Source organism: Giraffa tippelskirchi, chromosome 4, assembly GCF_054371585.1.
Source record: "Giraffa tippelskirchi isolate mGirTip1 chromosome 4, T2T-mGirTip1v1.2.pri, whole genome shotgun sequence".
Classification (NCBI taxonomy): domain Eukaryota; kingdom Metazoa; phylum Chordata; class Mammalia; order Artiodactyla; family Giraffidae; genus Giraffa; species Giraffa tippelskirchi.
Window position 1 is genome coordinate 19,631,681 of NC_137278.1, and position 15,544 is coordinate 19,647,224.

At 36.4% G+C, this 15,544-nt stretch overlaps 1 protein-coding gene across 4 annotated transcripts in view; it reads right to left on the reverse strand.

The window, feature by feature from the left end:
- The window catches only part of ROCK2 (Rho associated coiled-coil containing protein kinase 2), a 138,156-nt gene that overhangs the window by 48,097 nt on the left and 74,515 nt on the right, over positions 1-15,544 (reverse strand). For all 4 annotated transcript variants that reach the window (XM_081596532.1, XM_081596534.1, XM_081596533.1 and 1 more), the window contains 4 exons: positions 12,961-13,221; positions 5,358-5,502; positions 2,585-2,723; positions 124-215 (listed from right to left, as the gene is read on the reverse strand). In XM_081596532.1, coding sequence (XP_081452658.1) covers positions 124-215; positions 2,585-2,723; positions 5,358-5,502; positions 12,961-13,221 — 637 coding nt within the window. The remainder of the gene's footprint in view (positions 1-123; positions 216-2,584; positions 2,724-5,357; positions 5,503-12,960; positions 13,222-15,544) is intronic.

The window sequence follows — 15,544 nt, forward strand, 5'->3', positions numbered from 1 at the left end:
TAAAATCTCTCAATTTAAAAATTACTATTAAGAGTACCAGACATGCTTTTTAAATCAGAAGAGGATTCAACTCATGAGATTGAAAATGTGATGAAATGGAAATATTTAAATTTATTGACTTACTCTCTCTTACGTTATCCCAATTCCACTGATCATTCTTGAAGAAAGGATGTTGTTTGATTTCTTCTACCCCATTTCTTCCAAGGCGTACCTCCCTAAATAATGCAGTTAAACATTCTATTATAAAGAGTAAGATTATAAAAATATAAAAATACTCTTATCTCAATGAGGATTAGAATAAGGATCAGAAATGAATTTAAAAAAATCGAAAAGCTTCAGCTTAAATACTGCTCAAAAATAAGTAATCTAATTTTCACAGCACGTGATCTCCCTACATAATGAATGTCATGGAAAAGAAATCATGTTTCCACTTGCATTCTGTATCAAATCAACGTATAGGATGCTTTCAACTAAAAAAGTCACGGCATGTGCCAAAATCGCATGACCAATTTTAGGGCATAAAATGAATGGAGATCTAATTTCTGGCACAGAAGAATTTTTTTAAAACCTATATGATAAAAATGTTATTTCAAAAACTCCTCCCCCCTTCTTAAAAAGAACTCACATATTGTGCTTGAAGCTATCCATATTCACTCTGGATAGATCTACATCTATATTAAATGTAAGTTAAATATAAATATGTATTGAATTTATATTAAAACTGTCAATCTGAATACAAGAAAAATATTGCTAATAATTTCATTCTTTGACTTTTTGAGTCTTCAGTGAAGACTATGTGGAAATAATAAGCAATTATACCCCTGGAGCTATGTTTAACATAAACAAGAAAACCTGTAAAGTTTATAGAAGGAAGTACTCCTAGTCACACTAATGGCATTAAATTCTTCTCAAACTATCTTTTCTCCACCTACAATCATTCTTTAGATTGCAACTACCACCATCCATAAATCACTAAGGCTAGTCTTTCATGAATGGTACTCCTTTCATTAACACATGCTATATATCCTGTTTTATATTATACCTTTCAGCACGAATCATAATCATTCCTATCAACTCCACCTAGTCCTCAAAACAAACATTATATAAAATTTATTTTGAGTTTATCACCATGAATTGTTCATTAATTATGTAATTAACGAAGTTTTATTTTGCAAATGATTGATGAATAAATGAAAAAGATTAAAATAATGAGGAAAAATATAATTTTCTTCTTTGTATGGAAAAATAAAATTCATAGTACTTAGTTCGGAGAAGGCAATGGCACCCCACTCCAGTACCCTTGCCTGGAAAATCCCATGGATGGAGGAGCCTGGTGGGCTGCAGTCCATGGGGTCGCTAGGAGTCAGACCCAACTGAGCGACTTCACTTTCACTTTTCACTTTCCTGCACTGGAGAAGGAAATGGTAACCCACTCGTGTTCTTGCCTGGAGAATCCCAGGGATGGGGGAGCCTGGTGGGCTGCCATCTATGGGGTCGCACAGAGTCGGACACGACTGAGGTGACTTAGCAGCAGCAGCAGCAGTACTTAGTTTGACAAGAATGAGGGAAACAATTCTTAATCATGGAAATATACCCCATGTGACATTTCTGGGAGTCAAATTTGCAACTCAAGTAGGTCAATTTTAAAATGTATAAACCAGAAATCCATTTTTAAGATTTTATCCTACAAAAAGTATGCAAAGAGAAATGTATGAGAATGGTCACTACAGTACTGCTTGTAACAGCAACTGGCAAACAAACAATAAGGTGTGCTCAGGAAGACAGCATCACAGAGCAAGAAATGTCCTCAGTTATCATCTAAATCTGAGCCCATTATATTTAGAATGAGTAAAATTATTTCCCCAGAAAGTAAAATAATTTCTCTAAAATCATAAAGCTAGCGAGTTAAGTCTGGTCTGAGGTCAAAGCACCCACAAGTATGCGTTGGCCCACTGACAGGATGACTCCTATCACAAATATAAAGTGGGAAACCAGAAAAGACTAGAGAGGGCAAGGAAGACACTTCAAGGAGCTTTCCAGGCTTCTCTTTCTTTAAGGCAGGCTTTCACAATAATGTTCATCTATTTTAAGAAATATAGAATTTTCAGGATGGACTTGCTCATATTCAAATGCAAATTAAAAGGGACTGGGAAGGACGCATTGCAAAGTCAAACACAGTTTTTAAGATTATTAACTTTTGAGTATTTATCTGCACAAAATGTTCTTCTCTCAAAAGTTGTACAGTCAAGAGCAATATGGCTCAATCATTTTAAAGGATAAAATGTAAAATACAGACGTTTTCTTTTCTCTCAGATGCATTATTTTACCAAGTTTTCTTTTTAGATATGAGGGTTAAGATCAGAGTTGGATTACCATCGGGCAGCACATACAAAATGACAACGGTAACCCAATCCCAGGCTAAGCAGTAGGAAAAGGCTAAACCAGAATTAAATGCAAGTTGGATAAAAAGACTGATTCTATATGTGTATATATAAGAGTTAGGTAAGCTTTCACTTCTACAAATCTAAAACCTAAAAGGATTCTCTACAAAGAAATCTCTATAAAGAAATTTAATGTATATTACCTATCTGTTAAGAAGGCACAGATGAGATTCTTCGCATGTTTAGAAATTTCTGCATCTTCAGGGAAACATAGTGAGTTTTTATGATCCATAATTTTGCTGTATGTTCCTACAAGTGAATCTGCATAAAATGGAGTATCCCCTAAAGTACCAACAAAGAAGACACAGAGTGTAACAGAGAATGCAAATTAAACATTTTTTACCTAATACTTAAATACGTTAAGTTTAGATTTATCGAACGCATGTAAGAAGGAAAGGTCTATGGGACAGGAATCTCGGTCAAAACAAACATGCACACACCAAGAATATATTTAAATTTTAACTATACCAATAAGCCAATAACTTTTAAGATCAAAATAAAATCAATACTAACTGTACAATGTGTTGGGAAATACATAATGAGAAAAAAATCAATTTATTGGATAATTTAAAAGGTTACTAGGTGCGATCAGATCAGTTAGAGCCTTCTAATGCTTCAGCTAAATCAAACCAACCACAAGTGGCACTTTAAATTAATTAAAATGAAATAAAATAAAAAATTCATTTCCCTAGTCACATTAGCCATATTTCAAAAGCCCAACATGGCAGGTCCCCACCATACTAAACAGTGCAGACATAAGCCACTTTCATCACAATAGACTGGACAATGCAGCTCTAAGAGTCAGATCAGCCTCATTATTTTACATACAAGGAAGCCAGGCCCAGATAGATGACATGTGATTTGCCTACGAGGACACACAGCTAGAGCTGAAAATGGCAGAATCAGTCTCCAAATACAGTGTTCCTGTCAACTGATGACTGTGATAAAAAGGCACTGAAATGAGTGTAAAGACTTTTGAAAAAGTTCATAGCATCATTTTGGCCAGTACTCAAAGTCTAAGAATTAAAGGCCCTGCCAGTGTGCTTCAAATTACCTTAGTACAAACCAGACTTCCCCAAATCTGCCAAAAAGGAGTGCTCAGATAGTTTTTGTTTTCCAAGGGTAGCAGAGGAGAGTTTTGAATTCAAGATTTTTCTAGTGTGATTTTTAACTGCAGTAGACTCTTTGAAGTGAAGTCTAGTGCCAACCAACCTGATGAGTGAGCACCAGAGTATGCTCAGAACACTGCAAATCAGTGCCATTCAAACTCATTAAATTCAGCTCTCAGAGCTGAAAACGGTAGCAGGTGTATAAATGGTCTCTTCAAATAACCCAGGTGACTTCCTCGAAAGTATATTATTTTTTAAAACTCTGGGAGAGTCTAGGCAAATGATGGAATATACTCCACTTTCAAAATACTACAAGACACACCTAATAAATCATCAGACAGGGCCCAGACGTGGGGAGAACAGACAGCTACCTAAGAGAATACAGTGTGTACAAAGAGACCCACTGCAATGACAAAGGCCCAGAACAAAGCAAGTCACAGCAGAACATGAGACTTAGCACAGCAAGGTCAATGCTACACATACACATACAGTCATCAAGAGAAGGCATTTTAACTACAAAAAGTTCCAGGACCAAGGGTTACCTAATTTTGTACTGAGGTTTTTTTTTTTTTTTTTTTTTTAAGCAATAGCCATATTCAATCATTATACAGATTTTACAGATTTCCACTACCAATTTCTTTCAGAGTCACAGAAAAGAAATTCTCCAAGTTCTAACACTAATTCACTCTAAATTCTTATAATGTTACTTGCCTTAACACATTTGCCTCACAAAGTAGATTTTGCTACATCTCTCCTGGGCTGCCCTCATAGCTCAGTTGGTAAAGAATCCGCCTGCAATGCAGGAGACCCCGGTTCGATTCCTGGGTTGGCAAGATCTGCTGGAGAAGGGACAGGCTACCCACTCCAGTATTTTTGGGCTTTCCTTGTGGTTCAGCTGGTAAAGGATCCGCCTGCAATGTGGGAGACCTGGGTTTGATCCCTGGGTTGGGAAGATCCCCTGGAGAAGGGAAAGGGTGCCCATTCCAGTATTCTGGCCTGGAGAATTCCATGGACTGTATAGTCCATGGAGTCGAAAAGAGTCAGACACAACTGAGCGACTTTCACTTCCACCCCTCACCCTAAAGCCACTGGTTTCAGCCAGAAGATATTTTTGTGACTCTAGTACTTAGGAAATCTTAAAAATGAAATGTATGGTGTAAAGAAAAGTTTTGAAATACATGAGCATTTCAAATTTTGATGTGGCCAAAATAAAAGAAATTATTTAACTTGTCTCTGAGTTTTCTGAGATTGAAACACCATTATAAAATATATTTATCTTGATAGTCAAATGGTCAATAATCATATTTATGATTTCTTTGACTGGAATTACAAACCAAATATATATACAAGTAGTAAATATAAGCAGCACAGTTTACAAAAACTAATTACATAAACTGAGTACTTTCAGTTCCCTATTATTACTGGAACAAATACTAACAGCCTTATAATTAAAATATTTACAACAAAATACTACTGATTAAGAAAATCTTAGAATGAAGGCCCACTGCAGCTGTAAATTTGCTTCTTGTTCTAGTATTTTCTTAATTAAAAAGGTCTACGGAAGGAATATTTCCTAACAGTAGACTTTCAATTCCTTTCATATCCTGCTCAATTATTGTACCAGCATGAGGCTTCGTTTTCATTTTCCAATCAACAATCTGTCGTATCAGACACTATTAATTCAAAGGTTTCAGAAATTCTACTTTCTCCTTAGAACACAAGCAATTAAATTTTTTTATACTCTCACATTCTCGACTTAGAACTAGTGTTATGAGATGAGTTTTTTAAAAAATCCCAGTTTACTTACCCACCAGCATCTCAAAAAGGAAAACACCCACGGACCACCAATCACATTCTCGCCCATAGTAACCATCACCACCTTGTGATTTCAGGACCTCAGGTGATATATAATCGGGTGTTCCAACTGCTGTATCACAATGCACCATGCCTGTCTAGGTAAAGTGCAGAGAGAGGAAAAAAGATGTATATAAAATGTGAGTAAAAACACACACATATAAGCAAAACTCATCCATTTATTATTATTTATACAGTAACTACCCACTGCTACCAACAGACCTTCACTGCTGTCATGGCTTTGGGAGGACAGAGGATAGACACATTATGAAATGGATAAAAATGTCTGGATTACAGGAGATCAGTGATAATTTTCCAACTGTAAAACACTGGAGGCTTCATCAATGAAAGAAGGAAAAGATGGTTAACTTCATGGGAATTCCATGCAAATCAACATCTTCTCTTTCCTACACTATTAAGGAGTTAACAAGAGAAGTACAAAATGTAGTCTTAATGCACCTGACCTGGGGAAAAGAAAAGAATCATGAAAGGAAGCTTTAATATTTCCAAAGAAACTGCAGTGATTAAAACTGCAAAGGCTCCAGTTTTGGAGGCTGGATAAAGAAATGGTTCCTAATATACCAAGAAAAAAATGGGAGAAATAGACCAACTGTTTAAATCAAAAGATCTCAATTGTTTGAAAGCTGTATCTCCAAGCTCCATGTTTAGAAATGTGGAGATGTGGCATCAAGGTATTTGGCAAAATGATAAAAACACTTTTCTGTGTTTAGTTTCCATGGGTAATAAGATAATCCCTATCTGATGTCTTTCTGACAAGAACCACTGTAGATAATATCTATGTGTGTGTTTATTTTGTAGCATGCTATGTGTGTGCGCATGTGCATGTGTCTGTCTGTCTGTGGGTGTATGCTGTAAGATTAAATCACAACAGTATATAATAGTGTGGTGCTAACTAATACCCATTTACCTCCAGCTATGTACAAACATGCAAAAACTTTACAGATTAAGTTAAATGCCCTTCATTTTCTCTATTTACCTAATTAAAAAAGTGTGTCACTACATTCCTAATAAGTAGGCTATACAAACTAGCAAACTACTAAGTACTGTGGCCACCTTGGAAAAAAGAAGTTTAGTGTATTTTATAAACATGACTTCTGCTGCTGCTGCTGCTAAGTCGCTTCAGTCATGTCCGACTCTGTGCGACCCCATAGACGGCAACCCACAGGCTCCGCCATCCCTGGGATTCTCCAGGCTAGAATACTGGAGTGGGTTGCCATTTCCTTCTCCAGTGCATGAAAGGGAAAAGTGAAAGTGAAGTTGCTCAGTCGTGTCCGACTCTTAGCGACCCTGTGAACTGTAGCCTACCAGGCTCCTCCGTCCATGGGATTTTCCAGGCAAGAGTACTGGAGTGGGGTGCCATTGCCTTCTCCGAAACATGACTTATATAAATGCTTTTATTTAAATGCAATAAAATGTTATATATGGGAAATTAATTTCAAAAGCAATCTTTTCATTCCTCAAAAATCAGCAAAAATAACTCAATGACTTTATTTTCCCAAGTATACAGCAAACAGAGGTCATTTGAGTTTGAATATAAATTAATAAAATAAAATAAAAAAATTGGAAATAATTGAGCAAATTATGATGGCAATACTCTGCATGGGCTACTATTTAGGATAAAAAAGGAAGATGACAGTGTTTGACTACAAAAAGCAAGACATAAAATTAATTTTTATCATTAACTACCTTGTATTTTAGACGTCTACTGAAGGAAAAAATCATAAGGACTTACTAGGGTAAATAAAATCTCTTCATTTCACATGTATCCATGTAAGTTAGACTTCCAAAAAATGAATCTCGTGACACTTAAATAGCTAAAACCTGGTCAGACACAAAAGTGCCACTAAAAGAAGAATTGTTTAGCATTCAAAGGTTCAGAGGAAGAAGAGAAAAGGATAAGAAAAGAATTGGCGAACAAGTTAGGTTTCAAAGGAATGAGAGTTGGTATGGTAGCTTAGACAGAAAAAAAGAGCAAAAACAAAGGGACAAGAAAGACTTTATATAAAATAAAATTCAAGAAATGCAGTAAAGTCCAAATCAGCTAAATGTAAAATTTCATATGATGAAGTTGGAAAAGGAAAGATGGAGATCAGTTTGAATAATTGCTTATTTGTAGAAAAGAAACACTCTGGTATGACTAAATCATTTTTACACAGTAAACTATGTTACTGGTACCCTGTTTTGGAAAACTTAATATTCCAACCACCATCTTTGGCAAGCATATTGAGGGTTAAAAACGTTTTTTAAATAAACATTTGGGAAAGATGGTGGCACTAGTGGTAAAGAACCTGCCTGCCAACACAGAGGCGTGTTTGATCCCTGGGTCGGGAAGATGCTGGAGTAGGAAATGACTACTCACTCCACTATTCTTGCCTGGGAAATCCCATTGCCAGAGGAGCCTGGTGGGCTAAACAGTCCATGGCGTTGCAAAGAGTCGGACATGAGTGAGGTGACTAAGCATGCATGCACTTAAAAATTATCTCATGGGGAAGTTCTCAAATTACATAAATATAAACTTTATATTTATGACGAATCTCTGATTCTCTTCTAAAGAAATATAGGAAGGATAAACCACAAACTAAGAGATTGGTTTACCTACAGGGGGTGAGTGGGAAAAGGGTAGAAAGAAGTACGTACAGTGCAGGAATGGGGTGGTGGGATAAGGAGGGGGTGATCCTTCTCTGAGCATGTAATTTGTACAGTTCTGACTCTTAAACCTGGAGAAGGCGATGGCACCCCACTCCAGTACTCTTGCCTGGAAAATCCCATGGACGGAGGAGCCTGGTAGGCTACAGTCCACGGGGTCGCTAAGAGTCGGACACGACTGAGCGACTTCACTTTCACTTTTCCCTTTCATGCACTGGAGAAGGAAATGGCAACCCACTCCAGTATTCTAGCCTGGAGAATCCCAGGGACGGCGGAGCCTGGTGGGCTGCCGTCTATGGGGTCGCACAGAGTCGGACATGACTGAAGCGACTTAGCAGCAGCAGCAGCAGACTCTTAAACCAGAGGAATGCTTTACATATCCAAAAAATAAATAATAAAATCAACCAGATGTGGGACAACTCTAAATGGAACACAAACAGTAAGAAATGGACCTGTTTCATAAATTAATAACATAACCACACCAAAGAAGGTAGAGAGGAAAAGAACTGACCTAGGTTACCTTGGAAAACAGTTGTAGTGTATACAATGAGAGCCTGGTTTCTCACTATCCAAAAAAGTAAATACAAAAAAGAAAGGAGGAAGACTAGAATGAACCCTGTGCTATAAAACTAGAATCAGAAGTATCATATGAACTCATAATTCTTAATATACTTCATATACAGACTAGTAAGTACAGAATTAAATATGAACATGTATGTGCATGTGAGTTAGTAGATATGGTGTATACAATATACACATGTCTACTAACAGGGTCTAGAAGTAATGACACTCCAAAAACAATGAATACATCTAACACCCAAATACTGATTTTTAAATACCATTCCTGAATAAAAGGAATTAGCGCTTCTTTGAGAAGTGTTTGTTTTCAGGGCTGGGACACAGAAAATACAAAGTAAGTGTTCAACAACTTATAGTACAAAGAAAGAAAAAGAAAAGAAAATGCTCCCCAGAGGGTACATGTTAAAAAGCTAGAGGAGCCAACTTAAAAGACTTCACAAAATAAGCAAACTTTGAATTGAATTTCAAAGTGTGAGTAGGAACGTGCCAAGCCGAGTGTATTCAATAGCATGTATTAGATTGGTGTAAATGTAATTGCAGTTTTGGATCATGAATTTTAAAGCATTATAACTAGGCTCAAACACATCTTTATTAATCAAAACAGGACTCATTATAATCAACACATTTTTGCCAGTGAGAATTAAGTTTGTTTATTCCTACAGCATAAAAACCCATGCCTTGGAAATCAATGATCTCTTGGAAAGCATTTTCTGCCTCCTGCTGGTTGTGGAAGCATTTTCCCTACAAAAAGTTGTAGAGATGCTTGAAGAAGTGGTAGTCAGTTGGTGAGAGGTCAGGTGAATATAGTGGATGAGGCAAAATTCGTAGTCCAATTTATTCAACTTTTGAAGCATTGGTTGTGTGACGTGCAGTTGGGCACTGTTGTGGAGAAGAATTGGGCCCTTCCTGTTGACCAATGCCGGTTGCAGGTATTGCAGTTTTCAGTGTATCTCATTGATTTGCTGAGCATACTTCTGAGATGTAATGGTTTCACCAGGATTCAGAAAGCTCTAGTGGATCAGACAGGCAGAAGACCACCAAACAGTGAGCACGACTTTTTTTGGTGCAAGTTTGGCTTTGGGAAGTGCGTTGGAGCTTCTTCTCAGTCCGATGACTGAGGTGGTAGTTGCTGATTGTCGTATAAAATCCATTTTTCATTGCACATCATAATCCAATTGAGAAATGGTTCATTGCAGTTGTGTAGAATAAGAGAAGATGACACTTCAAAACGACAATTTTTCTGATTTGCGCCAGCTTACAAGGCATACACTTAGCGAGCTTTTTGCCTTTCCAATTTGCTTCAAGTGCCAAATGACGGTAGAATAGTTGACATTGAGTTCTTTGGCAACTTCTTGTGTAGTTGTTAAAAAGGATCAGTTCGACAATGGCTCTCAATTGGTCGTTGTCAACTTGCAATGGCTGGCCACTGTGCTACTAATCTTCAAGGCACTTGTCTCCTTTACAAAACTTCTTGAAACACCACTGCACAGTATGTCTGTTAGCAGCTCCTGGCCCAAATGTGTTGATGTTGCAAGTTGTCTCCACTGCTTTACAACCCATTTTATACTCAAATAAGAAAATCACTTGAATTTGCTTTTTGTCTAACATCATTTCCATAGTTTAAAATAAATATAAAATACACAGCAAGTAATAAGTTATTAGCAAAAATACATAGAGCGAGAAATGAACATTAAAATGATGTATAACACAACCACATTTATTTAAGAATGTATTCCAATATCAACTGGCAAAGTTCAACAAAACAAAACAGCAACTGCTTCTGCACCAACCTTATATAAAAGCCAGGAATCATGGTATAAAAAAAACTATTTAATTTAAGACCTCTAAAACACAAGGTACAAGAGAACAAATGATAGAGAATGAGGATGAAACACTAGGCAGGGATCATATCATCCTAAAAGGAGGCTTCAGGTAACTAGGTAAGGAGTTCCAACTTTATTTAATAAGTGACAGAAATCTACTAAAGGGTAGCTTGAGAGAAACATAAACAGGTATGCATTTTCAAAAGCTTCTTCAGAAGTACTTTATCTTAAATGGATCAGATAATGTGTCTTTGCTGAATATATCTAGTGTTTCATAACTGACAAAAAAAATGTCATAAATCAAGAGATTTACTGAAAACAAAAATTGGTCTGAGGATTTAAGCATGGTCAATGAAGCAGAAGTAGATGTTTTTCTGGAATTCCCTTGCTTTCTCTATGATCTAACGAATGTCGGCAATTTGATCTCTGATTCCTCTGCCTTTTCTAAACCCAGCCTATACATCTAGAGGGCTTCTCTGGTGGCTCAGATGATAAAGAATCTGCCTGCAATGCAGGAGACTTTGGTTCAATCCCTGGGTTGGGAAGATCCGCTGGAGAAGGGAATGGCAATCCAATGCTTTTTTCAGTATTCTTGCCTGGAGAATTCCCTGGACAGAGGAGCCTGGTGGACTATTGTCCATGGTGTCGCAAAGAATCGGACACGACTGAGCAACTTTCACTTTCACATCTGGAAGCTCTTGGTTCACACACTGCTAAAGCCTAGCTTGAAGGATTTTGAGCATAACCTTGCTAGCATTCGAAATGAGTGCAATCTTCTGGCAGTTTGAACATTCTTTGTCATTGTCCTCTGGGATTGGAATAAAAACTGACCTTTTCAGTCCTGTGGCTACTGCTGAGTTTTTCAAATTTGCTGACATACTGAGTGCAGCACTTTAACAGCAACATCTTTTAGGATTTTAAATAGCTCAGCTGGAATTCCATCACCTCCATTAGCTTTGTTTGTAGTAGCACTTCCCAAGGCCTGCTTGACTTCACACTCCAGGATGCTTGGCTCTAGGTGAGTGACCACACCATTGTGGTTATTCTAGTCATTAAGGTCTTTTTGGTACAGTTCTGTGTATTCTTGTTACCTCTTACTATACTAATAGTCTGTAAGAGCTTATAGTAGACACATTACAATGGCTATGTATTAGGGAAAGAGAATAAAACAAAAACAACTGAAAGGGGGGAAAACATAATTGAAAAAAAAAAAACCAAATGAGGTCTTTGTGTGGATAACTAATACAGTAAGTTGTGAGCCAAGGAACATAATTAACTACATGTACCTGAATTAAAAATAGTAAACAAAATTATATATACCATATTTTATTTTGCCCTATAGAGAGACAATTTAAGATATTTAAACAGCTGAATTTAGTATTTACTTACATGCTCGTAAAATTATTTTGTAAACACCATATTCTGACCTGTTTCATACTTGCATATTCAACATCTTTCTTTCCTTAACCACCTTTACCCATCCTAAAAACATACGATGTGATTTCTCTGCACCCTCCCAAAGGTTCTTGGTTTAATGAAAATCAGAGCACACTCATGGAAGTGCAACACATAAATATCATTTGTTGTGTATAACAGACATTAAAAAGTTTAGTATTCTATTAGAAAATTATTTCATTTTCATTAAAGATAATTTTCACTGGTAATCACTTTACACTACATTATGATAAACACCACAAGAGGGAGCTTTGGTCCACCAACTAAACATTGATTAATGTATGCAGAACACAAACACTGTAATACTCTATGAAGAAGACCAGAGAACCCAAGAGATGTTACATTTTAGCTGGGTAGACAGGGCATATAAACCTAGATAGAAAAAAGTGGCCTGTGAAGTATAGCATAAATTCTAAGTGAGTAACATTATGGACATTATGACAGAGAGTGATCGGTCAGGTTAGTGTTATCAGAGAAAACTTTCCACATGAGGTAAAAAAAATCAGAGCTGAGCTTGAAGAATATGGATCACTGATGACAATCAATAAAAGTGAATATCAAACAGGTGGCATAAATAAGTTGAGAAGTAAAGAGAAAAGCAAATCAGCTTAATTCAAAATAAAAGTCTTGACAAGATAATTAACAAGAATAAATAGGAATAAAACATGATCTCTCCCGATCAGGAATTACTGCCAGGAATTATAGCACGCTTACAGAAAGATCATTATAAACATGAACTAGTTTTGACTGGTAGCAAATGTTTGTCAAAATGCCATGAGGAAGATGATTACTTATATGAGTTCTTATTTCTCTTAGATTCACCAAATCTACCAAGTATTCTACAACTAGATGAATGATTTAGTAAAGGAAATGTTTTGATTTAGATATTTTATTACCTTGTTTGAGTCATCACACAGTTAGTAAAACTAAATTTATATATTTTTTAAATTATGAAGTCCAGATATGTTGTTTTCTTTTTGTCTTTTAAAAAACTAAAAAAAAAAAAAACAACAAAACTCGCTTGTTACTTACTTCATCCATCTTCATACATGTGCCAAAATCTGCTAATTTTAGATGTCCATGTTTATCCAAGAGCATGTTGTCCGGCTTCACATCTCTGTGAATTAAACCCATGGAGTGTATGGCATCCAAAGCAAGAACAACTTCAGCCGTATAAAATTTGGCCCATTTTTCAGGTACATCATAGTTACTCATAAGGTTTACAAGGTCTCCACCAGGCATGTACTCCATTACCATGTACAGATACTTATCATCTTGAAAGGCACAAAATAGCTGGAAAACAAAACAAGAAGGAAAAAAAGTTTAAAAAAGAAAAGAGGGACTTCCCTGGTGGTCTAGTGGCTAAGACTCTGCGCTCCCAATGCAGAGAGCCTGGGTTCGATCTCTGGTCAGGGAACTAGATCCCACATGCCACAACTAAGACCCAATACAGCCAAATAAGTAAATAAAAATATTTTTTTAAAAAAAAAAAGGAAAGAAAACTAGAACTGTTAACAGAAAAAATCCCCAAATCGACACTGCTATTGAAAAAGAGAAATTACTGTAAAACCAACACAGAGTTAAACTTTATGAAATCTTTGATTATAGATTTGGATATCTTTAATGGAGAACCAGTTATCAGATAAAACTGTTATATGGATATCTTCTTCATGCTTAACTAACAAAATATACATAAGCGTATCATTGTCTCTCTTGGAGAATACAGGAATCTATTTAAACAGACATATTTTAAAAGAGAAACAGAATAAGAATGAGGAATATAAAAGGTGATGACAAAAAGAATCCATAATAAAATAGCCCAACTTTCTGCAAACAAATTCCTGCACATAACTCACAAAGCAGAGAGCTGAGGAGGCAGTTTAGAAACACCTAAGATACCAGATTCAATAGATACCAGAAGAGGGAATAAGTCCCATACCACTGGGAAGAGTAATTCGCAGCCACATTTGGGACAGGGTCTTCTCCCTTCCTTTCCCCATCACCCTGTTCATAATCAATAGCAATGGCAGTGTTATGCACTCAGACTAAAGCAGTGGCACTGGGACCTGAGAAAAAGGATACCAAGTTAGGGGATTTGCTGGGGCATAGTTATCAGGGTCTCCTAATAAATGAGGTGAGAATAGGACTAATATCATTAGTACCAGGACTAGTAACAAGGCACCTAAGATTGGTCCTGACCCCGAAGAGAGACAAGAAACCACAAATTAAGAAGGAAAGGTATCTGTACATTCCACCGAACAACCACCCCTTCCTGAAAGCACACAACATAAACAGAAAAGATTTCCACAAACAGGAAAAAGGACAAAACCAAGAATCTAATTATCTGAGGTGATTTTACAAATAGAGGAAGAATGAAGAGAAGCAAAAAGCAAGGGAGAGAGGGAAAGGTACATCCAATTAAATGCAGAGTTCCAAAAAATAGCTAGAAGAGACAAGAAGGACTTCTTCAATGAACAATGCTTAATAATAGACAAAAACAACAAAAGGTGAAAGACTAGAGATCTCTTCAGGAAAATTGGAAACATTAAGGGAACATTCCACCCAAAGATGGGCACAATAAAGGATAAAGATGGTTGAGACCTAGTAGATGCTGAAGAGATCAAGAAGAGATGGAAAGAATACACAGAAGAACTGTATAAAAAAGTCTTAATGAACTGGATTACTACCATTGTGTGGTTAATCACCCAGAGCCAGACATTCCAGAGTGAGAAGTCAAGTGGGCCTTAAGATGTATTGCTGTTAATAATATAGCTAGTGGATATGATGAAATTCCATCAGAACTATTCAGATCCCTAAAGGAAGATGCCATCAAGGTTTTTCATTCATTATGTCAGCAAATCTGGAAGACACAGCAGTGGCCACAGGACTGGAAAACCCTCATCCCAATTCCCAAGAAGGGTAGTACCAAAGACTGTGCTAACCATCGGACAATTGCATTCATCTCCCATGCTAGCAGGGTCATGCTTAAAATCTTGCATGCTAGGCTTCAGTATTACGTGAACCAAGAACTTCCAGGTGTCCAAACTGGGTTTCTTTTCTAAAGAGGAACTAGAGATCAAATTGGTAGCATTTGCTATATTATAGAGATAGCAAAGGAATTTCAGAAAAATACCTGTTTCCATCAACTACACTAAAGCCTTTGTCTGTATGGATCATGATAGCAGAAAAAGAAAAAATAAATAGCAAACAAAAACTTCCAGAAATGAATAAAGTCAAAAATCTAGATTGAAAGGACCGCAAATGAAATGAAGAGAAACTAAGATAGTGCTAAACTCTCAGAAACCCAACAAAAAAAATTCTAAAAGTTTACAAAGACAAAAAGTATCTTATGTACAAAAACCAAATTATATTGTTAACAAACATTTCAGCCAACACAGAATACAAAAAAGAATACAAAAAACAGAGATATAGCTTTAGAAATGTGAAGGAAAAAAATTTTGATTCTAGAATATGGCAGTCTAAAAAAAGCCCAATAAATGGCAAAATAAATATGTATTACATCATGCATATTCTTAGAAATCTGATAACAAACCACTTCTGAAAGAACTGCTCAAGGAAAATAGTTTGACGAAATGAATAAATCCAAGTAAGAGAA